At 46.6% G+C, this 26,901-nt stretch overlaps 1 protein-coding gene across 1 annotated transcript in view; it reads left to right on the forward strand.

The window, feature by feature from the left end:
- Positions 1-13,847: 13,847 nt before the first annotated feature.
- Positions 13,848-26,901, forward strand: part of LOC149450354 (cytochrome P450 2C20-like) — a 52,875-nt gene continuing 39,821 nt past the window's right edge. The window contains exons 1-2 of the mRNA XM_089692052.1: positions 13,848-13,934; positions 20,540-20,723. Of these exons, the coding sequence (XP_089548178.1) occupies positions 20,544-20,723 (180 nt within the window). The 5' untranslated portion in view covers positions 13,848-13,934; positions 20,540-20,543. The remainder of the gene's footprint in view (positions 13,935-20,539; positions 20,724-26,901) is intronic.

Raw genomic sequence — 26,901 nt, forward strand, 5'->3', positions numbered from 1 at the left:
CTCTTCTCCCACTGACCACTAATGTAAGGGTACGCTTCTCCCACTGATCACTAATGTAAGGGTACACTTCTCCCACTGACCCCTAATGTAAGGGTACTCTTCTCCCACTGAGCACTAATGTAAGGGTACACTTCTCCCACTGACCCCTAATGTAAGGGTACACTTCTCCCACTGACCACTAATGTAAGGGTACACTTCTCCCACTGACCACTAATGTAAGGGTACACTTCTCCCACTGATCACTAATGTAAGGGTACACTTCTCCCACTGATCACTAATATAAGGGTACACTTCTCCCACTGATCACTAATGTAAGGGTACACTTCTCCCACTGATCACTAATATAAGGGTACACTTCTCCCACTGATCCCTAATGTAAGGGTACACTTCTCCCACTGATCACTAATGTAAGGGTACACTTCTCCCACTGACCACTAATGTAAGGGTACACTTCTCCCACTGACCACTAATGTAAGGGTACACTTCTCCCACTGATCACTAATGTAAGGGTACACTTCTCCCACTGACCACTAATGTAAGGGTACACTTTTTCCTATCATGTGCAGGTTGTTGATCGTGATCACGTGTACATATGGAATGCTTCCTGTAAGATATTTAGTTTTCTTTGTATATCTATTTGTTAATAAATAAATGCTTTGCTTTATCAGATGGTTATTAAAGTATTAATTGGTCAGAGGAAGGGGAGAGGGGCAGACAGACCCTGACGTGTTATGGGATGTCATTGAAAAGTCCCCTGTAATAGGCACTACGGTGATCAGAATATTATGGAAGAATTCATCCAATTGAGTCTTTAAGAAATTTGGAATGTTCCTATTACCAGTCCTTAGAGCCAGAAATAAGTAGAAAAGAAATGTAATTACGTGGCTCTTTGTGTTTTCCATGTTTTTGTGGACTTTGAGGCACGTCTCATAAGAACATGCAGAGCTCCCAGAGGTGTTCCTTGGATTCTCGAAGGGCCAAACATGCTTGCTTCTACTGAATGGTAACCCATCACAAACTTCTTTCCCTGAGTAGGTGAAACCCCAGAGATGAGGGTGTGCAGAGTATGAAACTATAGGGACAGGTCGCCCTGGAATAAAAGGGACACACAATCCTTCACTACACTGGAGAGGGGATGGAGAATGTTTCCTCTATTGGTGGCATCTCACTGGGGAAAACCCGTATGTGCTGGAGGTGGAATCTCACTATACAGATGATGTACCCCAAGGTGAGAGAGATGCATGTGTGTGATCAAGGTGAGGCCTCACTGAGGAAAGACCATTGTCTATGTGTGCTGGTGGAAGGATCCTATAGAGGAAAGAGCAATGGTGTGCCAAAGGTGGGATCTCACTTGGAACAGACCAATGTGCGTGTACTGGGGGTGTGATCTCACTACTAGAGCATTATTTATTGAAGAAATATTACCCAAGTTCTTTTGGCCAGACTTCTCCTATGGGTCACAGGAGTGCACTTAGCTCTGGACCTCTGTGACCCAGATTCATAGCAGCAGTGTGGACTATTGCACTCCTGGCATATGACATTAAATACCGTAAATTCTGAGCTGTCTGTAGAAAGGTAAGAAAATATTGTCCCATTTTCTATGTCACCATTTTCTTTTTCAGAGCATTTGTCTGTTTTTCCCTCCAGGTGAGGGCTGTCAGCCCTCTGTATTTTTACAGATGGTTTGAAGAAAAAAAAAAAACCTTGCTTGCCTCCATGTCTGTGATGTGAGTTTATGTAAAAAAGTCTCAGGTGCTGAAATATGGAGCATTTCACCACCTGGTACTGCAGTTGTGCTGGCACTGTTAGTCCAACAGTGACACCATAGTTCTGGTGTCTGTAGAGAAGCACCGCTGACCACCAATACTAGGTGTTTGTAGTGGGATGTCGGGGTCACACAAGAGGATTGCCCCTGTTATGGTTTCTTCTGGGCTACACTAGGCACCTGTAACAGGATCACTTAACTTTACACCCACATGGAAGAAAAATATTCTTCCCAAATATATTGGCATAAATTTGAAATGCTACAATTTTAGCCGTATTCAATATATTTCAAATATATTTCAAATATATTTTTCTTCCATATGGGCACATGGGGTACCTTTACTCTGTGCCATCTTCAGCACTGCCTGCGAACAAGGCTGCCATTGAGGAATACCCAACCTTAAGGCGGGCCTCCACTCTTAGAGATGAACACACATCGTGTACACTTCACAATAACTGTCCTTCAGGTAACTCTTGGGTACCCGTACAAATACACACCTTTACTATTGACTTGCAGTTAGGAGGGATACGATGAGTCTGTGTCCACATCCACCTGTCCAGCGTTCTCCACTACCTCCCTCCCAGTAGCAGAATGGAACCCCACTGTGCACCTAGTGTGGGCTCCATGCATGCACTTGACTTGACTCTTGACTTCTCTACCTCTGCACTAGCTGGGAACCTCAGGGGTGCCGAGCCGCTCCCAGTGTTATGGGAAACAGACATCTTTGGAAGGAGTGCTTCCAACACCTCCCTTGCTGCTAAAGGTTGTCCCACCTGACACAGGCACACGCTTATAGGATGCTTGACTGATTGCTGGCTTCCATTACCCTCAGTAACCACTTGCTGTACGGCACTAGGATGACTCTGTAAGTGCTGTCTTCATACCCCAATGTGCCTAGTGACCCAAAGTTTTAAGTGAAGTGTACAATGCGCCGGTTACTAGCGTTGCACATCTTTAGGAACTTTGGACCGAGCAGAAGGCTGGCTTTACTCAGAAAAGTGCCAGAAACATTAGTCCAAGATATGAGAACAGTCCTTTTTTCTATGTCCCTAAACCCTAACTCAGGCTTGTGTGCTGTCCTGGCATACCTACAAAATGTAGAGTCCATTAGTTGTAAGTCCATTAGGATCTGCAGAGTCTAGCAACTGGTGTCTTCGGTGTGAACCCCAGGCCCCAGTGGCTTCCTATATTACATTGGGATCCAAGATAACAGAGAGGTGTAATGTCATTCTCTTTCAGGCCCAGGATTCACAGCAAGAGCCTCAGAACACTGGGTCTAACCCAAGAAGCCCGCTGTCGGGGATGTAGGAAGAGTGCCTTGAGCGGAGGAATGACGTTGTAAGCTGACTGAGGCTGGGTGCAACAAGTCTGTCCATGTCTGCAGTATGAGTTGAACAAAGCTCAGCTTACACAAAGCCTGTCTGGTCAAAGACTGAACTGCGTTTATACAATCCCTTAATACCTGTGGTGAACATGCAGCATAATGCTCCAAGAAGCAATCCACATCATCCTCCAATAACCACACCAGGGACTCTACCTGGTCGGCACTAAATGGCGGCAAAAATTAATCCCTGCTTTCAGGGGTACCAGATGAAGCCAACTCTGCACAAACCTGAATCAAAGGTTGCACCTCAGAGAACTCTGTGCCCTGATCTACTAGAACATGAGCGATCCGTATACATTCTAGCAGTTGATCCCGGGTATACTCCTTCAGAGTTTGATAAGCATATTCTCGGTCATCAAACACTAGCAGAGATAAATACACAACCTCATCCAGATCCATCCTTCCCATCAACAAACCAAGATGGCTTCCCTGTGCAGCCACTTCTGGTCAGGATTGGCCTTGGTGTAATGTCAGGGCTCCGGGTATGACCAGACGTATGTGAACTGACGCAGGGGAACACAGGCTTCAGATGTTATAAACAATATAATTTATTAATACTAACAATACAAAACGCAGTGCAATACTAAAACATAAACAAAGTGCAAACGAACCAAACCAAACCACCCACAGATAACAATACATACAATGCAAGCGTCGTCAGGCAGGCCGGGTCAATAACAATCGGGCAGGTAGGAACAGGAGGAGCAGGCAGAGAATGGTCAGGTCAGGAGCCGGGTACAGCAACTAACGGGCAGGTAGGTACAGGGGGTCAGGCAGAGAATGGTCGGGGTCACAAGCCAGGGATCAAACAGGAGAAGTCAGCAGAGGTCAGAATCAGGCAGAGTCGGCAACCAGTCAGGCAGGAACAGGAACGCAGGTAACAAGATACAGGGGCCCATGAAGAAACACACACCAAGGCCCAGACTGCAGGTCTGGCCATCCCTTAAATACACCTCCGTAATCAGCTTCAGGTGTTTGGCTGACTGCAGGGTTGAGTCTCTGATTGCTGAGAGCACCCGCTGGCCAGCCCTGGTACTGCAGCCCACAAGGCAGGTGAGTCCCACCATTATTGGCAAGTCCATTCCTGACACCCGCCAAGCGGAAAACCCGGGAACTCAGGTCAACCCTAATCCTCCCATCCTGGGACATCACCTAGCTAGCTGTATTGCAACCTGCTTAAATGTTTAAAGTGGTTCCAAAGGCTGAAAGTTTTTCTATGCATAAAGGTAACAAAGCTTCAGTGTGCAGTTCCCCCCTCAGCCCTCTAATACTTACCTGAGCCCGAAATTAAAGCCCCATGAAGAAAATTATGCCACCATTGAGAAAGGAATGCTTAGCAATAAAGTGGACTTTAGATTCTCTCCGGTACTATGTCTTGGGTAGACAGTTTGAACTGGTAACAGATCATGCTCCAATAAAGTGGATGGCACAAACCAAAGACCAATAGGAGGGTGAATAGGTGGTTCCTGGCCCTTCAAGAAATCAGTTTTATCATAAAACACCGCCCCAGTGTTTGGGGAATGCAGATGCCCTGTCCCGAGTGTACGCATGCTTGCCAACCTCTGCTTGTTCCAACACCAAGTTTGAAATGGGAAGAGGGGTGTATGTGACAGGAAGCGCTATGGGTGTGTCCAGGATGGGGGGTATTTGTTCCAGATTCATGCTGTACACTGACTGTTTTTCCTTTTGTGTTTTATAGTGAACCTGTTTGGGTTAATGATCTCAGCTGTAGCAGGTTGAGGGCTCTGGGCTCTATAAAACTTCCAGGCTGCTGGGGGGGGGAGTATGCTCTGACCTGGAACCAGATTTCTGTGCAGGACAGACTGGGGAGAAACCAAGCAATACTGTGGTGAGATTAATTCTGTGTGACTATGGACTTTCAGATACTGTGTGAATGCCATGTGCCTGAGCAGCGGTAGGCTGCTTCCAGACAAGTAGATAGGATCCTGTGTTTGCCGTTCGATGCTCAATGTAGCAAGGCTTTATTTTCTGTTTGTGTGGGGGGGGGGGGGTTTGTTTTTTGTTTTTTTGGATATCTGCACTTTGTGATCACTGACCTTGTAAATAAAACACAACTTGGTTCACCAAGATCCTGTTGTCAGGCCGTGCCTCTTTCACCATGCTTGGACTCATCCAGGGGGTCACGCCCGACCCGCTACTGAGCTAATTGCTCACAGGGGGATGCTACTCCAGGAATCTGAGATGAGTTCATTCTCCTACATATGGGGTACCTTTGCTTTAATGCCATTTTATCAGTGCCGAGGGACAAGGCTGAGGCTGCCGTGGTGGACTACTCAACCCTAAGGTGGGCCTCTGACATTAGAGATGACTGAATGCCTCTCATGCACTAAAAGGACTCTTCCATACCTGTAGAAGACAGATTGCTGCAGAAGTGCCAACATCTCCCTCCCTGCAAGAGACTATATCACCTTCCACATGAACACGCTTAGCAACTGGTCAATTGCCAGACCTGTTACCCCTGGTAACCACTAGCTGTATACTGATGTCTTCATACTCCACTGTGCTAGTGACCCAAGCTGTAGACTATATACAAAGTGGTAGAAAGTTTTGAGTCTAGCTCTGTTTACAAGAAAGTACTTTATCTACATTTGCACAATATCACCTTCAAAATAGTTCCCTTTCACAGCAATAGAGCACTCCCAGCATTCATGCCACTTCTGGAATGTGAACAATAACAATGATATACGGTGTCCCCTTCCCTAATATATTAAATATAAAATCTCCAAAACGCATGTAAACACTTTTAGCCCTAAAAAGTGTGATAATCTTATTAAATAAATATGCTTAACATCCAAATTTAAACAGGGCCCTAAATCAAAATACAAGTCCCAGAATAGAAAAAACAAATTGTCCTTCAAAATTATAAAGTCATTCATAAAGTTCAAAAGAAAAACCTTCAAGTTGAAAACCGCTTCCAAAGTGACTTCTGAGACCAAAACCTCAAAAAGAAAAAAACCCACATAGTGTATTGCCCTTATCAACTTTAAATATAATCTCTCCAAACGCATGTGAATCACACAAAAACACACGTGATCACTACTAAATAAAGTGAACAACTGTGTAAAACGTGCCCGTGAAACAATCTCGTGACAATTGAATTCAGTAACCGTACTGTGAAAACTGTGTCCACTTCTAAAGTGTGCAGATTATCCAAAAATGGATCCTGGAAATTTCGATCTAAGATACAGGAGGAATGCTCCTGAGGATCTCCCGAGGTCTGGCTGCGTATGTTCCTTTGGGATGGCAATTTTAAAGATGAAATATATGTAAGCACATAAATAAAGTGTTTTTTTTTTCATTCACAATATCGTTATCAGTTAAAACATCTTGCTCCTCAACGAAGAGAAAATCGATCGATCAGTGGCTCCTCGAAATTTTTCGTATGATTTTCTTATCGTGTATACGGGGCATTAGACTGGGAGGGAATATTGGCATCAATGAACACAACACAGAAATGGGAGTTCTTCAAAGGCTGTATGTGAACACACTGCAAAATACATTCCCATGGGCAACAAGTTTAAAAGGCTAAAAATCAAACCTATGTGTCTTACAGTCAAAGTTAAAAGGCTATAGATAAGAAAAGAGGTTTTATTAAATCTAAAAATGAAGGAACGCTATCATTGTTTAAACATTACCAAGAAAATTAGCAGGACCAACCCCCAAAAATTCTTCAAATATATTAATAGTAAAAAGGCTCGAGCATGTATCCCTTTACAAAATAATCCAGAGGGGGTGACTGGGGACAAAGAGAAGGCAAATTTATTAAACCCCTTCAGCTCTGTATATACAAAGGAGCATGGGGAGCTCTTGTCCATAATGGGGGGTGGTACTGACACAGCTCCAGAAGATCCACATTGGCTCACAATTGATATGATCCAGAAATATTTATACAGAATAAAGGTGAATAAAGCCCCTGGACCGGATGGCAGACACCCACGGGGCCTTAAAGAATTGAGCTCTGTCTTTTCAAAGCCATTGTTTCTCATTTTTAGGGACTCTTTAATGACTGGCATAGTACCACTGGATTGGTGTAAGGCCAATGTGGTGCCAATATTTAAAAAGGGGTCAAAATCTTTACCAAGTAATTATAGACCTGTTAGTGTAACTTCTATAGCTGGGAAGATATTGGAGAGTTTAATAAAAGACCACATAGATGAGTTCTTGCTGTAAAAAAAAATAAATAAAAATTAAGCCACAGACAGCATGGATTCATGAAAGTTGTCAAACAAATCTGATTTCTTTTAATGAGGGAGTGAGCAAAACCTTGGACAGAGGGGTGGCGGTGGACGTGGTATACTTGGACAGAGGGGTGGATGGAGAGAGAGAGGGAGAGAGAGAGGGAGAGAGAGAGAGAGAGAGAGAGAGAGAGAGAGAGAGAGAGAGAGAGAGAGAGAGAGAGAGAGAGAGATCATTTTACCCCGGTACAAATCATTAGTCTTTCTCTCCTCTCCTTGCAGTGATGACAGTACAGAGTAGACAGCATCTGATTGATCAGAACCGCCCATGTGACTGTTTGACCAATCTAAAGTCTTCTAGCCCAAACTGGAATTATGCAAGGAGAGGAGAGAAAGCAGCTTCACATGTCTGGGTATTTGGCTTTCTCTCCTTGCAGTGATGACAGTATGGGCTAGATGGCATCTGATTGGTCAGCATCATCTATGTCTCCTACTGCTGAGAATATGTCACTGTAGTATACATACCTACTCTCCCACACTTTGCTGGCAGAAACTTCCCTGCACCACTCCTGTGTGAACTCTGGCTATGACAGTCCGGGTTCACACAGGAACAGTGGGAAAACCACATGCCATTTGGACAGGAATCACATTCCTGTTCAAAACGCATGCTATTCTTTGCGGTGCAATTTATGGTAATACATTTTACTACAAAGTATTAGTAATTGGTATCGTACTTGCACTTGCCGGGCATGGGTATCGTACTTGCACTTGCCGGGTAGGGGTATCGCACTTGCCGGGCATGGGTATCGTACTTGCCGGGTATGGGTATCGTACTTGCCGGGTATCGGTATCATACTTTGTATTTGCACTTACTGGGTATTGATATCAGCATCGTACTGTGTTTTTATTTTTAACAAATCCTCTAACCCAGCTGACCTTCGATCAGAAGTCCTTGCAGCATATTAAGCTTAAAGAATTTGGGCCGGTGAATTCCCGCATTAGTTTGCTGGGACCCCAAACCTCAAAATACACAGAAATACCCTCTGACCCAATTCCACCTTCATCCCTACTTGAGATCTGGAAGTTCTTGTTGGACAGGTTGATAAGGTAATGTTACACAAGACAAGATCCTATCCAGTGACTGCACACTCCTTGTTTACAGGTACTGATGGCTTAATCATTAACAGGAATAATGGGGAGGATTTGTAACAAGAATTGACTTGACTATTGCACCAGAGATAGGCTCGTCCACTTCCCCATTACCACCATTACCGTTCCGCACCAACCCCCTTCCCCTTAACCAATTATACTAACAAAAGACATAACACCAATTTTGGAGTAAATGGCCAACATGGCCTTTTATTAACAACTCAAGTTACAATACACCAACCATTCCTTATAACAGAAACCCACAGAATTGTTGTTGGTCTTCGAAGGCACCCCAAAACGATCCGAAATGCACCTGCGGACAACCATATACACTAGGCCTTCAGCCGCAACCAACCAGCTCGGAGACAACCATACCGTCCGCAGTGCAGCACCACCACCTTCCAGTTAAACCTTGGTTAACTGGGAATGTCCCCGGGCATCCCATACCATGGATGGGTCCCACACCATTGTTGTTTACCTTCCAAATAAGAACCGCCTCCAAAGACCAACAACCGCCACAGCACGCTGGGTAAGCCCTTACCCATGCGTGCCACGCCACAAACGAACAGCCCGCTGTATGGCATCCTGCAGATCCAGGGACCATAAATCCGTCCCAACCGCATTCAAATGCACCCCATCGCACCTGAGATACCTCCAACTCCAAGTGCCGGACCACCAACCCCCCATGGTGACTAAAGAAACGCCCCACCTCTCTGTGAACCTTGATCCAAGCCTTGTTGAGCCTCTCCACCGACCGTGCCCAACGCCAATAGGTACGGGCGACAATGTCGGACCACACCACCACCATCCCCGGATAAGCCCGCCGCAACTGAAGAAAATCCAGCTTGACATCTCGCACCAGCTCCCGCTCAGCGTGCCTGAAAAAACACCCCTGCCCCACTGGACGACGGGACAAAAATTCCTGAACCGCCCGCACTGGGCACACCAGCGAAGCCGGAAGAACGAAAAAACGCACCCGAACAACATGTCCCAATTTGTCCGTCTTAGACCGACGTACCAGCACCTCCACCCATTCACCGGAGCACCTGACCTCATCCACCAATAACCCCCCAAGAACCGATTTGGACGGACTAACGAGCTCCCCAATACGCAATGCCCCAAAAAAGGCCACCGCAAAAGCCGACGAACACACAGACCACAAATGCACAAACAAAGACCCCAACAACTCAAAAGACACCGGACGACGAGAATCCTTACAGCGATGAGCGCTCCGGTAGCCCCGGAGAGCCTGCCGAACCCAAAAATCTTCAGTGAAAATCCCGACACCCTTGCAACTTAAAGAAGAATGCCAAACCCGCCAGTCGGTGATCCACCGCAGCAGCCGACACCCCCGCTCAAAATTCCGCGCCACAAAGTACAATACCGCCAAAACCACCTCCGGCCCCCAGGGATCAATCTCAACCTGCTGTAGCAGATCCAGCCACTCCCACCAGACCCTAGAGTATGCAGACCAAGTCGCCTCACTCACCGAACGCCGGATCCAGCCCGCAAGGACTCCAAGGCAATCTCCCACAGCCCGTCGGGACAAGGAACCCCGTGTTGCTCCGCCGCCGGCGCCACCTCTCGGAATTTGTCCCACTGAAAGCGAGATAAAGCGTCAGCCACGGTGTTATCAACCCCAAGGAGACGCACCGCATGAAGAAAAACATTCAGATGCAGACAACGCAACACTAAATGGCGAAGCAAGGCCACCACCGGTCGTGAAGAAGCTGAGACCCGATTGATGACCTGAACCACCCCCAAATTGTCACAGTGACAACGCACGTTTAGATTTAGAAAATTCTCTCCCCAAACCTCAACCGTCAACACCACCGGAAAAAGTTCCAACAACACCAAGTTGCAAAGAAAACCCGCCTCCCGCCAGGAAGCAGGCCATGAGGCCGTACTCCATCGACCCTGGAAAAAGCCCCATAGCCCGCCGCCGCCGCCGCGTCCGTGAACCATTCCAAGTCAAAATTGCTAACCGGCCAGACATCCAGAGAGCCCGCCCATTAAAGGAATCCAAAAAGGTGTGCCACAAATGCAAGTCCTCTCGATGATCCCGAGTCAACCGAATAAAATGTAAAGGGGAGGTAATCCCTGCCGTCGCCGCCGCCAACCGGCGGCAGAACACCCGACCCATGGGCAGAATCCGACAAGCGAAGTTAAGTTTTGCCCAACAACGACTATAAGGCCCGCAGCTGAATTTTTCGCTAGCCCCAGCACCCCACGGAGTTCCCCTTGTAGAGCCACCAGCTTAACCTCAGGCAAGCGGCACTCCATCGTGCCGGAATCAAAAACAATGCCCAAGAAAGTCATCACCGTAGCCGGGCCCACAGTCCTATCCACCGCCAGAAGAAACCCGAAACGTTCCGCAACGTGTTGCAAAGTGGCCAGCAAAAACTGCACATACTCCGGAATCCGGCGGACCCACGCAAAGAAAATCATCCAAATATTGGATGACCGAATTCACCCCTGAGACATCCCGCACCACCCACTCCACGAATGAACTGAACTTCTCGAACAAAGCGCAAGATATAGAACACCCCACACTTATCAACGTAAAAATAGCCCTGCCAATGACAACCCAAAAAACTGTCCGGATGGACTGGCAACAGCCGAAATGCCAACTCAACGTCCGATTTCGCCATGAGCGCACCGCGCCCATACAGACGGACCCAGAAAACAGCTGCATCAAAAGACGTGTAAGACACCGAACACGACTCTGAATCAATAGCATCATTCACCGACCCCCCCCTTTGGGAAGGACAGGTGGGGAATTAACCTAAACGCATTCGGCTCCTTCTTGGGCACAACCCCCAAGGGAGAAACAACCAAATCCGAAAACGGAGCGCAAGCAAACGGACCCCCCATGCGTCCCAACCCCACTTCCTTACGCAACTTAGCCGAAACCCCCCCTCATGCCGCAAGGCCGACCGCAAATTCTGAGCTAAGGGAGGAATCAAAGTCAAAGTACACGGGATGCGAAAAAACCCTCAGAAAACCCGCCGTCAGCAGCACTGCAGCTGCCCGATCAGGATACCTCTTTAAGAAAGGCCCCATCCTTTCCACGTGCACCGGAGTCATCCCTCTTACCAGCATGCTCTCCGGGAAGGCCTCGACCCCGCTGGAAACAGCGCGACAAGGGATGGGAGCCCCCGCACCCAGAACATTCGTGCCTAAAACGGCAAGACCCACCAAATCGACACGTCCCCTCTTGGAACTGCCAGCAGAACCCCTGACGCCTGGAGGCCGATTGTCCCGGGGAGAACGAACCGCCAGCCCCGCTCTGAAAAAACGAACCAGGGGCCCTCGCCGGTGTCATGAGTCGCATCCAGAGGCCAATGTCCTTATGATCCCAACGCAACGACTGGCGAACCGCCCTCCACTGCCTAAACTGCTCATCGTACCGAAGCCACGCAGTACCCCCATAAACCCTGTGAGCCTCACCAATGGCATCAAGGTAACAGACCAGTGCCGAGCAATGTTCAGGAGCCTTCTCCCCAATCACACTAGCCATGATCGCGAACGCCTGCAACCAATTTACAAAGGTACGCGGGATAAAACGAAAACACCGCTGCTCCGCTTCCACCCGCCTACTCTCGTCAACCTGGGACCCTTCAAAAGGAAAACGCTCCAAAGGCAAGAGTGAGAATATATCAACGTACTCCCCACTCCAAATCTTCTCCCGTACCTCCGACTGTAAGTGCGCACCCAAAGGGCCCTCAAAACACACGTACACTTCACCCCTGGCCGAGTCCGCCAAGCCGACAGGCCCGGACACCCTCGAATCCGCACCCAACACCGCGGAGGGGGCCGCAGAACCCCGATCACCTGTCGTGGCCGGAACAACCCCTAGCCCAGACCCTGGAGGAGAAGAGACCCCTGGACGCCACACGTCCCCGCTGTCCTGTACAAGAACCCCGAAACCTTCCCCACCATCCGGCGGGAGCCACGCAGAAGCAGGCCCAGGCGCCCCACCACCGCCCCACTCAAGACGCCGCAACAGGTCCCGCAAACCGGAAATCACATCACCGAGACCCCCACCCATACCCGACGGGGGGAACGCCGACAGTGCACGCCGCAGAGGCCGCGCCCACCGTAGCGGCCCTACCACCCCCCAGCAGGTCCCGTAACGCAGAAGAAAAAGAGATAGACCCCAGAACAGGTAACTCACCAGGCTGCCCAGGAGATGCCCCTTCAGCCGCGCGCTCACGATCCACCGTTGTAGAGCGGCCAGCCGTCGCCCCCGCATCGGGTTCCGACAGCTCGCCCTCCGACCTCTCTTCCTCCGCACGCTGTTCAGATGGCCTCCCGGTCCCAGGAGCCACTGGGCCTGCTGGTCTGTGCCGCTCACGACTCCGCCTCCCGGTACCAGACACGCTTACCGCCGTCCCTGGGCTCCGACCTTCAGCACTTCCAGCTGCCCTCCGCCCAGCTCCAGTCTTACGCTGATGCTGCTGTGGAGCCAGAGCACCAGACCGTCCAGGGGGCCCGCCGGTCGCAGCAGTAGACAGCCCAGCAGCCGCAGAACTCCCTGCTGCACTCCGTCCAGTGCCGATCCCACGCTGCTGCCTCACTGGAGCCGGAGCCCCAGACTTCTCAGGGGACCCGCCGGCCGCAGCAGGAGACAGCCCGGCAGCCGCAGCTGTGCGCATCCCACGCAGGGCTCCCTCCCTGACCTGCACCTTGTCAGTGGAGGAGCCGCAGATTCTTCTGCTGCCTCCATGCCGTGCGGGCGGGGCTTCCCCCGTGTGAGGCCCCGCCCACTGAGCTCCGCCGATGGCGGGGATTCCTCCCGGCTTCCCCGCTAGCAGAGGCAAAGGAGCGCCCTGCAAACGGAGCCGGAGGAGCCCGAGCGGGGCTCCCATGGTGGTGCTGAGCTCTGGGAGGGGGGGGGGAGCCCGGGCTAAAGCGCTCCGGAGGCCTAGACCTCCGAGCACGTGGGCACTCCCGCCCCCCTGCTGCAGGTGATGAGCCCGGATCCTGCAAGCGATCCGAGACACGGCTCTGCAGCCAGTCCATCCCCCTGTCCTCCGTTGCCTCCCGCAGCTGAGCCAAAAGGCCATCCATGGCAGGGCTAAAGGTGGCCTGAAGCAAGGTGTGCTAAACGGACACCAAGCTCACACTCTTGCCGTCCAGCTAACTGACGCCCCCTCACAGAACCTCCCACCCTAAGGTGCAGCAAAACCCCATCTACACCAACCTCTACCAATCAGCTACCCCCCACTAACAATAACAAATCCCCCTGGAGCTACCTTAACCCTTTCTGCTCTTCCTTCCCCCACTCTGGGCCTAGTCATGTATGCCCTGCGCTATTTCTTCTTTATTTCGCTACGGGCATTTCTTTACTGAGGGCAGTCAGGACTGTTAACACCAAGCCACCAGTAAAGATACAGGGAAAACACTGATTAGTGGTCCCACCTCTACTAAAGAGCAGGTAATGATAATGGGGTTCTTTATGGGGGGCTATCATTCTGTACCTACTATTCCACCTTTTATAGAAGTGTACATTGAATTATTTGATAAGTGTGTCCATTTATGATGTATACCTCCAATCACGTGTGTTTCCCATAGGATCTCTTGAAGGGGAATTGTAGTCTTTGTAATGCTTCTTTCTTTTTATTTATATACAGTATGAAAGATGAGCTGTACATAACCTTTTTATTATAAAAAGTGACTTTGTGGTCCAAATGTGATCATTGATCAGTGCCCCCCACCAGATAAGGTGGAGCCCTTGCTGTGAGTCAAAAAGCTCTCCTTCTGGTGAGGATTATCTTCCTGTTCCACTTACTGTTCTCCGATCTCCTCCAAGCACTCAGTAGTACAGAGCATAGTAATGGCTATGTTGGTACTTCAAACAAAAAAGATGGGAAGAGGGACCACTCATAGTGTAGTAATAACTTTATTAACAATAGGTTGTAGAAATACATTTATATTTTCATAAAAAACATTCCGCTTTAAGTGTGTAAACCTGATGGGCAGCTGGATTGCATTCTAAGAACACCACTGTTCCACGTGCATTACACTGATCATATGTGACGTCATCGGACAACAGAAACTCTTACCAACGCATTTCGCCCCTCCCACTGGGCATCTTCAGAGGTCTCGGAATGGAGAACAGCAAGTGACACAGATCTTCCTCACCAGAAGGAACACTTTTTTTAATAACCTTTTTATTGTATGAAATGTTCTAACATCCTTTTTATTTATGTGTAGATTGTATTATACATGTACATAGAAGGCAGACCTGTTTACTTAGACCAGCCCTGCTTGCTGCTCAGTGATTTTGTCTGGCTGCTCCTTATATCTCACTGTGAGTCCAGGGAGAACTGGGCTGGAGGTAGAAGGGTATTTGTCCCCCTTCAGCCATTACAAATTTGATATGTTGTGCTGGTAGCCCTCAGTGGAGATACTCACTCACTCACTCCTCCATTCAGACATTGATCAAGAGAGGGGCCCACAGTGAGTGACCCATGCTGGGCATTAGAGAGCTACCTGCTCCCCCAGGGCCAGTGCGTCTACTAGGCAAACTAGGCGGTCGCCTAGGGCATTCTGCCACGTAAGGGCACCTGGGCACAGCACAGGCCGGCACTCTCTCTGTATATTATGCCGCCACGTCATGAATGATCCTCCAGCTGAGGAGGGGTGGCAGAGGGGAGGAAGAAAGGACAGAGGAAGATGCTGGGTTTCTGGGGCCAGTGTAGCAGCTGAACTGCCACTTCTTCCAGTACTCCTCTCAGACTCAGTCCCTTACTGCAAGCCAGCTGGCAGCTGCTGATCACTGTTGAGTTCCAGCCCTTCTCTTCCCATTCAACAGCAGAGGCGGAGCTGCACCTGCAGAGGAAGGTAATGTCTGTGTGAGTGTGACCCGGCCATCCATCACAAGTGCAATGTGTCAGTGAGTGATGACATCACAATCCCACAGTCTACTCTTCTAGTGCCTGCTGATCTGTGTCAGTGTTGGTGGTGGGGTGTTGTGACGGATCTGTCACTGTGTGGGATCCCTCAGTTCAGCTGCCTGCTGTCACAGCATTTTATCCATCCCCATTGCCTGGGGAATTCCAGCCTTGGATCTGTCAGTGTGAATCCATCATCCTCCCCTCACTGCAACTGTCACTCTGCCACTGCCTGCCACAGACACAGTCTATCTGTGGCACTGATTATGTCTTTAATATTGGTGCTGGTGCATCTTACGGCACTTATTTTTGCACATCAAAGAAATTTTTTTTTTGTTTAAAATTTAGCTGGTCTTGCCTTAGTCCTACAATCACAGCTTCTGGCATAATGACAGGTGCTGTGATCAATGGTCTGAACTTGGGGCAGGTATGCTATACAATGCCTAACATCTATCGCTGCTTGTGGATACATACACAATGGGGAGGATTTACTAAAACTGGACCAAGCTTTGGCAATAAAATCTGGAAGCTGATTGGTTTCTCTGCAGAGCTGCTCCAGATTTTGCACTCTCCAGTTTAAGTAACCTCCGCTATATCTGTATATACATGTATTCCTCCAGTCTGTCATTCTTCTACAGTCAAGTCTCATTGCTTATCTCTCTCTTTTCCACAATGTACTTTCACATCACACCTCTCCCTCACACAATATGATCATGTTGACTCCTGCACCACATTTAATACTCTGCCCTGCTTCCTCCATATGTTCCCCTTAACAATCCTGTCTTTCTACCTCCTCCCTCCCATTCTTTTACTATCCAATCTCATTGCTTTTTGTTTTTGTCCTCCTCCACATTCTGGTCCTGCTACCTCTTCTGTCCCTCACCTTCTCTTCCCCCTTCCTATGCAATCTTAGTCTCCCATCCAACAATTCCATCTTTCTGCCCCACCTTAAAATGTCTTGCTGCCTCTTTTCAACCCATTTCTGCCATCTTGATTCATTGCCTTCCCTCTACTCCCTTCCATTACCCAACTCCACTGCCTTCCCACTATTCTCTTCCATTATCCAATTCTCTCTACTCCCCTGTCTTATCCAACCCCACTGTCTTCTGTTTTCTCCCTTCCATTATCTAGTGTTACTGCCTTCTCTCTACTCCCTTCCATTATCCAGCCCTCACTGCCTTCTCTCTACTCTCTTCCATTATCCAGCCCCACTCCCTTCTGTCTACTCCCTTCCGTTATCCAACCTCACTCCCTTCTCTCTACTCCCTTTCATTATCAAACTCCACTGCCATCACTTCACTCCCTTTCCATTATGTGGCTTCACTGCCTTCCCACTACTCCTTTCCATTATCCATCCCTACTGCCTTCCTTCCATTCCCTTCTGTTATCCAACCCAAATGTCTTCTCTCTTCTCCCTCCCATTAGCCAACCCTCGCTGCCTTCCCTCTACTCTCTTCCATTATTCAGCCTCACTGTCTTCTCTCTGCCCCTTTACATTATCCAATGTCTCTGCCTTTTCTCTACTTCCTTCTATTATCCAACCCAATTGCTTTATCTCTACTCCCTTCCTTTCATTATCCAGCCTCAATTATTTTCTCATTCCCTTCTATCTACTCCCTTCTATTATCCAGCCTCACTCCCTTCTCTCAATCCCTTTTTCATTATCAAACCCTGCTGCCTTCGCTTTACTCTCTTTCCATTTTGCAGCTTCACTGCCTTACCAACACTCCATGATCCATCCCTACTGCCTTCCCTTGACTCCCTTCCATTATCCAACTCAATTGCCTTCCCTCTATTCCCCTCCATTATGGTCCTCTGTTCTCCTAGATTGTAAGCTCTAATGAGCAGGGCCCTCTGTTTCCTCTTGTACCAAATTGTATTGTAACTGTAATGTCTATCTTCATTTTGTAAAGCGCTGCTCAAACGGTTGGAGCCATATAACTCCTGTATAATAATTATCCAACCCAACTGTCTTCTCTCTACTCCTTTGCATTATCAAACCCAGATGCTTACTCTCTACTCACTTGCATTATCCAACCTGAATGCCTTCTCTCTACTCCTTTCCATTATCCAGCCTTTCTCTATGCCTTTCCATTATCCAGTCACACTGGTTTCTCTCTACTCCATTCCATGATCCAGTCTCAATGTCTTCCCTCTACTTCTTTCCATTATCCAGTGCCACTGCTTCCGCTCTACTCCCTTCCATCATCCAACCCACTGCCTTTATTCTACTCCCTTCTAATATCCAACCCAACTACTCTCTACTCTCTTCCATCATCCAACCCCATTGCCTTCCCTCTACTCTCTTCCATTACCCAGTGTCACTTCCATCATCTAATCCCATTGCCTTCACTCTACTCCCTTCTATTATCCAGAGGTCTGACATTCCTTCTACTAAGTCAAACCTCATACTCTTTTAATCATAGAGCTCTGACTAAGCAGGGGGTATTTCAGTCCTCTGAAAAGAGAGCAATGGTCCTTCACTGCAGCATGCTGGCAGTGGCCAGGTGTTTCTACTCAAGTTGTGGCTATTTTTTTAATTAAAACAAACTGTAGGTCTTTGCACACCCGAATGCCCTCTAGGTTCTTTTGGTATATAGGGAAGTTATTGTTCCCACAATCAAACCTCGCTCAGACTCTGAAAAACAGGAACTGTAAAGCAGAGTTTCTAACCAGCAGAGGAGGGTTTGGAATATTTGACCTGGGGGCAAACACAACCAACTAGTCCTTTCATGGTGGGGATGGATTTCTGAGGGCTAATTAAAGTCTACAGCACAAAGTGTACTATGGTGCCACAATGACTGGTGAGCAAGGTGAAAGGTGGGTGTTCCTAAAGGATGTGGTTTATTGTGATTTTAATATTTCATATCTTCTAGAATTGGCTTCTTGTGCAGCTCTCAGCATTCGGTCACATGACATGAGGTCAACGTTAGGAGACTTTCCTCTGCCAGAGACAAGACCTAGTGGAGTGCAGATAGCTATATAATGCCCACCATGTGTCAATAACTACACATCTCCATAATTTCATTTATAAAATAGAACCAAAAGGAAGGAGAAAGCACATGGACAGGATGTATTGAACTATCAGAACCTCCAGTTTTCAGAGAGCATTTGGAAAGGACAACATTGTGAGGTCATTTTAAAGTAAATCTAAAACTAAAAATCTAAAAGGAAAAGTTTTGGCTATACATACACAAATGTATCTTTTCCCGTCTTAGTTCCTGGAGCTCTTTTTAATGACAGATGAAATCTAATCTTTGGCACAGTGATCGCCAAGCCTAGAGAAGCGATAAGATAAGAGCGATGCAGACGGCTTCTAGTCTGATGGACTAATATGATAAAAGGGTAGCGGATATATATTTTTGTGGGGTTTTTTTGTTGTTTTTGCTTTTTGATGTTATTTTGAGAAAATTGAGTCATCAACTTCAGGTGGCAAAAAAAAAACCCAGTAAGATACTAATATTAGCCAGGAAGTCTTAAAATGCTAAATAAAAATACAATAATAAACAGTAATATATAATGGTATACATTTTACTACTAAAAATAAATAAAAACGTTCTCCCAAATTACCTTCAACCCATACAGAAATGTATGCTTGCAATAATCTGAGTCAGTGGCATGGCAATAGCTATAGCAGCCCAGTTGGCTGTTATGGGGCCAAGGGTGGAAGGGGGCTCCTTTGGAGGGGTTGTTGAGGCAATTTGAACATAGACTTTCAAATTAAAAAAGTCATCAAATGTACTGGAGAATTCAGAATTATTGCTGCCAGTCATGGATTTCCTTTGTTGGCTTGCAGTACGGAGAATTTTTTTGGTTGTCTAACACAATGTAGACTTATTACTACAGCTTCTGGTCATCCCAGCAAGCACTGATATTTAATCCTGTCTTTGATTTAGAAATATTCTTACATTAAGCTCAATGACAGTAGGGAGGTCGCTGGGGAGCCCCATCAAAATTTTGCTGTGAAGCCCCATAGTCTGTAGTTATGTCCCAATTTAAATTGCTGCATCTAAAGCCTAACTTCACCCCATTGTTTTTGCTGTCCTGGATAGAGTTTAAATTTGTCACATTTCTATTTCTCACAGTAACCTCCTTGGGGAGATCTCTCTCAATTCCTGTATCCGTTACACAAAAACAGAAAATGGGGCAGGGTGTTGTTACTGGGAAAGAAGAGCCGAGACAACAAGGAATATGCCATCAGATGTTCTAACACCTTCCTTATTCTACTGTAACACCCCCTGACCCCCAAAGACATGTGGGACCCCATAGGGGCAAGTTCGGCCAACCTCAAGCTATAGACTTAATACTTCTGGGAAAGAGGATTAAGGCACACAATACTCCTGGACAAGGCAGACTCCAAGTAATGGAACAAAAATGGTATTTAGAGCTGTCAGAGAAAGAGAACCTTGAAGTTACTCCTACACTCTGTGAATTCGGCTATTAAGTACAACATGGTCTAACACCCTAGGGAGTAGCCACCATACTCCACTGAGGTACAAGCTTCAATTCAGCTTCTCAATACATTTGGCATTACAGCATGGCACTTTGATCCCCATGTTACACAAGCTAGGCCTCATGCCCAAGCCCCTATCCAACCACATGGTCACTCTCCTCTGGCAGCAGGTTCTAGGAGGATCTAACAGCCAACAACATCTGTACCCCCAGATAGGAGGTCTAGAGGAGAATTGCCTTCCACAGGTCACTCCTGAATATTTACACCCTCCCCCCATTCCCCACCACTGTCAAATCTCCTAGCGAGATACAGAATCACTGGTGACACTTACTGGCAGTAGGCAGAAGAAAACAATAACTAGATCCCAGAAAAGCAGTACTATCCAGCTAAGGCTGACTACAGCTTGGCAAATACTACATCTAAATAGAAATGCCTGTCTTGGGTGGCTACATTAAAGAAAAAAAAATTGTCTATGTTCCTGCTGGACAGATTGTCAAGGAAAAGCAGGGACATCTCTGCCAGAGCGACACAGGAAAAAAAGTACAGAAAAGAGTTGATAGCGGTTATTTTGCAAATAGAGAAGAGCAAAAAAGTATAATTAAATAATTTGAACTGAGTCATGTGAAGAGATGGGCTGTACAGTAGAAGGAATATTGACCTCTCTCATAGTTTGTATCTATGTGTTTCTTCCAGGAAGATGGGATTCTCCACAATCCTCGCTCTGTTGGTCACTGTTCTCATCACCCTCCACTTTATTATATCATGGTGGAAACAGCACATACGGTACAGGTCACTGCCCCCCGGACCCACCCCACTGCCTTTCCTGGGCAACCCGAAGTATATGGATCTGCGAACTGCTGATAAAAATTACACCTTGGTAAGTGACCTCTGGGATCTAACCAGCTTTTGAGAGACTGTTATTGTCACGATCAGGGGTCAGGCTCAAAGACCAGTTGCTATAGCAGTGGAGAGGCTCACACCGAAACCAGCAGGATAGGTACACAGGCAGGTCACTGTGGCAGAGAAGTGGGCTCACCTGAGGTGCGGAGTCTAAGTATTAACCGGTGTTCACCAGAGCTTCTGATGGTGGAGATGGATTTGGCTGCATGATAGCACCAGGTCAAGGTCCTCAGGATCACCCCACCAGGAGGTGAGCAAGCAGAGGTCCAGTAGCGTATTAAGCAGGTAAGGATCAAATGGAAGCATAGTCAGTAAACAAGCCAAGGTCGGTAATGAGCAGTTGCAGGTTGGGATCAGGCAGAAGCGTAGTCGGCAAGAAGCCAAGGGTCCACAATGAGTGGTAGCAAAAGATGGATGACAGCAGAGAAGGCAAGGAGCACAATACTGGCTGGAAAACACTATTATCTGGCAAACAGGAAGTGCAGAGACATGGCTTATAGCAGGAAGTTCATGGGAGGAGCAAGGGGTTCAAGGTTCACAATAAACAAGGTCAAGGCATGATCATCCAAATAATTGTCAAGGAAGCTGTCCAGCATTCCAGGTGGCTGAGCAAGAAGAAACATTGCCACTCACCGAAGAAGACCCAGGTTCGGACCTAGGCTCGGACCCAGGCTCTGACAGTTATAGTGCTGCCTTTGATAGAACTGCTGGTTAAGATGGGTTCTTAGCTTCAACCTCCAAGAGCCTCAACCCTTCTGACACCAGGATAAGAGAATAAAAACGCAATGAAACACAGCAAATAACTCTGGCATTAGGTAACAGGAATTATCTTAAAACCAGACCCCAAGCAATGATGGGGGTAAACTCAATGTATTATTCTCTCAGACAGCTGATAACTAGAGATGAGCGAAGTATTCAAAAATTCGATTCGGCTGATTCGGCGAATTTCAGGAAGAAATTTGATTCGATGCGAATTTATTCGCTACGAAATTAACTTATTAAAAGGGTTTCTAGGCTTCAGAGAGCCTTTAAATTAGAGCAGAACACTGTACCTTTAATTTAAATGCCCTTGGAGATGAAGAAGAAGGAGAAGGATGAGAAGAAGGAGAAGGATGAGAAGAAGGAGAAGGATGAGAAGAAGGAGAAGGATGAGAAGAAGGAGAAGGATGAGAAGAAGGAGAAGGATGAGAAGAAGGAGAAGGATGAGAAGAAGGAGAAGGATGAGAAGAAGGAGAAGGATGAGAAGAAGGATGAGAAGAAGGATGAGAAGAAGGATGAGAAGAAGGATGAGAAGGATGAGAAGAAGGATGAGAAGAAGGATGAGAAGAAGGATGAGAAGAAGGATGAGAAGATGGAGAAGGATGAGAAGATGGAGAAGGATGAGAAGAAGGAGAAGGATGAGAAGAAGGAGAAGGATGAGAAGAAGGAGAAGGATGAGAAGAAGGAGAAGGATGAGAAGAAGGAGAAGGATGAGAAGAAGGAGAAGGATGAGAAGAAGGAGAAGGATGAGAAGAAGGAGAAGGATGAGAAGAAGGAGAAGGATGAGAAGAAGGAGAAGGATGAGAAGAAGGAGAAGGATGAGAAGGATTGAGAAGGATGAGAAGGATTGAGAAGAAGGAGAAGGATTGAGAAGAAGGAGAAGGATTGAGAAGAAGGAGAAGGATTGAGAAGAAGGAGAAGGATGAGAAGAAGGAGAAGGATGAGAAGAAGGAGAAGGATGAGAAGAAGGAGAAGAAGGAGAAGGATGAGAAGAAGGAGAAGGAGAAGGATGAGAAGGATGAGAAGGATGAGAAGGATGAGAAGGAGAAGGATGAGAAGAAGGAGAAGAAGGATGAGAAGGACAGTTCTGTGACAGTTTCTGTCTATTTCTGACAGTTCTGTGACATTCACTCCATACAGCGGTTTCAACCGCTGTATGGAGTGAATGTCCCAGAACTGTCAGAAATAGGCTATTTCTGACAGTTCTGGGACACTCACTCCATACAGCGGTTGAAACATTGTATCTATTTGTTTCCATAAATGGATCCATTTATGGAAACAAATAGATACAATGTTTCAACCGCTGTATGGAGTGAGTGTCCCAGAACTGTCAGAAATAGCCTATTTCTGACAGTTCTGGGACATTCACTCCATACAGCGGTTTCAACCGCTGTATGGAGGGAATGTCCCAGAACTGTCAGAAATATGGATGAGGATGAAGAAGAAGAAGTAGGATGAAAATAAGATTAATTCCAAGCCGGCAAAAAGTGTATCTGCAGAGCTCCTCTAAGTGTATCTGCAGAATAGAGGAGCTCTGCAGATACACTTTTTGCCGGCTTGGAATTCTTCTTATTTTTATCCTACTTCTTCTTCTTCTTCATCTTCTTCTGAAGAAGAGGAGGAGGAAGAGGAGGAAGAAGAAGAAGAAGATCCAAACTGGCAAAAAGTGTATGTGCAGAGTTCCTCTATTTCTGACAGTTCTCTGACAGCTTCTTCACATGTACAGCGGTTGAAACATCTGTATCCTAAATGGAAACTAATAGATACAATGTTTCAACCGCTGTACATGTGAAGGAACTGTCAGAGAAATGTCAGAAATAGCGGAGCTCTCTGCAGGGACACTTTTGCCGGCTGATCGGGAAAAATCCGATTCGCGCACCCGAAGTAGGCAAATGTTCGGATTCGCCGCGAATTGAATTTTTCCTGAAATTCGTATCGAATTCCGGTTCGCCTGGTTCGATTCGCTCATCTCTACTGATAACACCACAGGTAAAAGCAAAATAATATAAAATATAAAAAGTTACAGGGGTAGCACAGTCCAGCACACTAAAGGACTGACAAAAAAAACTGGGTATAAGAGGTGTAGAACAACTTAATCAACAGGAACAGTAGCAGTGCCATCCTAGGATGCAATTACAGGTAGTAGTGAAACAATCTAACCATAACAGGACTATACTGCTAGTATGCACTAATGGTGGCTGTGCTAGGCCTTGACAAGCTGCTTAAATGTAGTTAGAATTTAAATAACATAAACAGTTTAAGAGTATGAGGGGAACATGTAAAATGGCTGGTGTGGAAGGGGGGCACTCTCGAAGGTTGATCTCCTGCCGGCTAACATTGAGCCCCCTTGAGGAGCGTTGGTGCGCTTATGATAGCCCTTAAACCTGCATGCAGTTAAGAGGCGAGGGTGCAATGTAGACTGTGGTACCAGGAACAAACTGGGCCAGAGGTGGTGATGATGCACTACAGCCACCATTCATGAATGGCAATGTGGCAGAGATATTGAAGGCTACAGTAATAAAAAATGGACGGGTGTGGAAAGAGTACTACTTTCAGTAACTTGAATACTGCTGACAGTACAAAGTGGGTCAGAGTCCCTCTCAATGACTCCCAAAGGTGGTGATAGACTTTTAGTGGTGGAAAGGTCCCCTTCAGTCTGGTTGCAGTGTGGCTGCAATTTATTCAAGAGGAAGGAGGATGGTGAACTCTCCAGTCTCTCTGCAGCAATCTCTTATGATCAGAGAGGCTGGTGGATGTGACTAGCTCCTTGGCTATGTCACCCATGAGTTCTTTAGGGCTGGCTCGATTTCCTGATCCCACCAACAGGTTTGAATCTGTGAACTCCTGGAATGTCAAGAGGGCAGGCTTTCCCAGGGCAAAAGAATATGAAGGCTTCTAGGCTCCTCCTGTGTCCCACAGCCTGTTGGGATCCTTAGTTTAGAAAGTCAGTTTGCATCATTCCATGGCTGCCACCTCCCATGATTCCAGATGTCTTGCATAGGTCTATGAGAAATGAAAACCGAGCCATGTATTTGTTTCAATATGTAGTAGCCCAGTGCCTGGCTACAGTGTACTCCGTGGTTGTGCAAAATTTATTTCCTACACTTGAGAACAGATACTGTAAATCACCATCTATAGCAGCAGACAAGTAAAACTCCTCAGTAGGCCTCCAGTGGGGTTCCAGTGTGTAGTACAGGCATTTATAGTTGGCAACTTTTTTAGATAGCAAAAAACAGCAGAACAGTATAATATAGCACTGATGTCATCATAACAACACAGGTAAGCTTGGCCCCCATCACCTCCCACAGTAGTATTAAAACCAAAAACATATTGTTTTAAAATATTGCCATGTATTAAATGTGTTGGCTGCATTGATTTTATTTTTTAGGATTTTTTCCCTCTTTCACCTGGTAATTCAGCCAGCAACACTTAAGATGGAGAAGCAATGGAACCACCCTTGGGCAGCAGCATTCTCAATCTGGGGGGAGGGTAGTGTTAGATGGACTTGACTGAAAGATTAAAGCAGAACTCCAGCTAACAGTGGTAGTTGTAGGCAGTTAAGTATTTTTTTTTCCCTTTTGGGATAAAGGTTTTACATAAATGAATAAAAGCTGATCATTGTAAGTACCCCTGTCAGTGTTAAATGGTTTGTTCCAACCATTTAATTGCCGCTTTTGCTATAACAGACTTGCTGGCAGGATCACCAGGTACAAATGAAGGCAAAAAGTAAACAAATGCAGTCGCAGCATCTAAAAAGTGGTATTTTTGGGTTTAATACAACTTTAACATGATTCAGAATGTGTAAGAAAACTGAAGTGTTACATCAGTAGTTCTGGAGTCTGTAATAGAAATCCAAAGTACCAATCCAACTCCTTTTGGGGATAATACAGTATTCCTCTTTCATCATGGCTGAAGGATCTTATTATAGATGTAACAATAGAGACATTTTTTATTATTTACATACATATTGTCTGTTTTTTTGGCCCTGATGAAGGGGGGGGGGGGGTTACTTTATAACCCCACAAATAGTGTTGGCTAGTTATCGTTGATGAAATGTATATTTTTGGATTCTAAAACTATTTTGTAGTGCCCTCCTAGTGTAGACTAGGCCGCTAAGTAAATTTACTTTGCCTCCCTGTAATCAGAGGAGTAGAGGTTGATTACTTAGGTCTGCTCAGTGTTTCACAGGGTGCTGCTCTACTACTTTCTCCTGTCTTCTAGAGGATTCTAGAATTGGAGGAAGGTGTGCCCAGTAGGTGGTGAGAGAGCCAATAAATAGTTTGGGCTTCAGGGTGCATTGTTCCTGGGTCCAGTCCTGTAGGAAGAGACCCCTGTGCAAGGGCTCTACCCTTGGTGAACAATGAAGAGGATGTCTTCAAGAAGACCCTGAGGTCCCAGTTAGGCTTAGCCAGGGGGTCTATTTGCAAATCCACTTCTGGGGATCAAGTCTTGTCTGAAGAAGCTAACCATGAGTAAGGTGGTGGGAAAGAGTCCTATGATGGTGTGAATCTGCATCTCCCTCACTAGGATGAGCCTGGTGGATATCAGTAGGATCCAACTGATGATCCTGTGGCTATGTAAGTAGATGACCCCAGTGCTGAAGAATAGTGACCGCATTAACTCTGGAAGGAGTACAAGTCACCATCAGCATAGAGATCCTGTGGGGCATTCATTTTTGGGCATCTCAGCCAAAAGTTGAGGAGTCCTCAAGTTGTTCAGTTTTACAGTTTATTGGGGTAAACCATGCTCTCTATCACTATCAAAGTTCAGTGTGTGCTCTAAGGGGGAAATGGGACCAAATTCACCAGCGGCTCCTTAGAGGGAGCACTACATATTGGTGGGAGTTCCTGTTTAGCTTCTGGATTTTATCTATGATAAACATTGCACTTACAAGGTACAAGAGAAAATACTGCACTGTACAAACAAACTCCTGATCTGCTCCCATATCAAAGATGGCTGCGAGTGTGCACTCATACGTGGTGACGTACGCCCCTGCTTTACCCAATGCATTTCGTCAGATGTGACATCATCAGGGGTCCTGCAATTTTTATTATAATATACTTTTTTACTATCGTTTTACACGATGGAAAGCCTTTTTCCTTTACACATGTTGCCTGTGGATGCCTGACATATCACGAGTTGTTGGTCACCACGAAGCAAGCGGATGATAACTGTGTCACATCTGATGGTGTGGAGGAGGCTGACAGTATCTGATATCATTGAGCTGTTTCTGACCATTTAGTAAAATGGGGGTCAAACACATCTGGTAAGCTTCTCTTGAGCACAATGTGGGGTGACACATTTGCATGTGTTAAGAATACATTTTTACCTCCTGAGGAATAAACGGGTACATGGTTCAAGACCTTCACAAGATGATAGGACTTTTCTATATGGAC

The sequence above is a fragment of the Staurois parvus genome, unplaced genomic scaffold, assembly GCF_062004578.1.
Source record: "Staurois parvus isolate SC_StPar_1 unplaced genomic scaffold, SC_StPar_1.0 ptg000575l, whole genome shotgun sequence".
Taxonomy (NCBI): Eukaryota; Metazoa; Chordata; class Amphibia; order Anura; family Ranidae; genus Staurois; species Staurois parvus.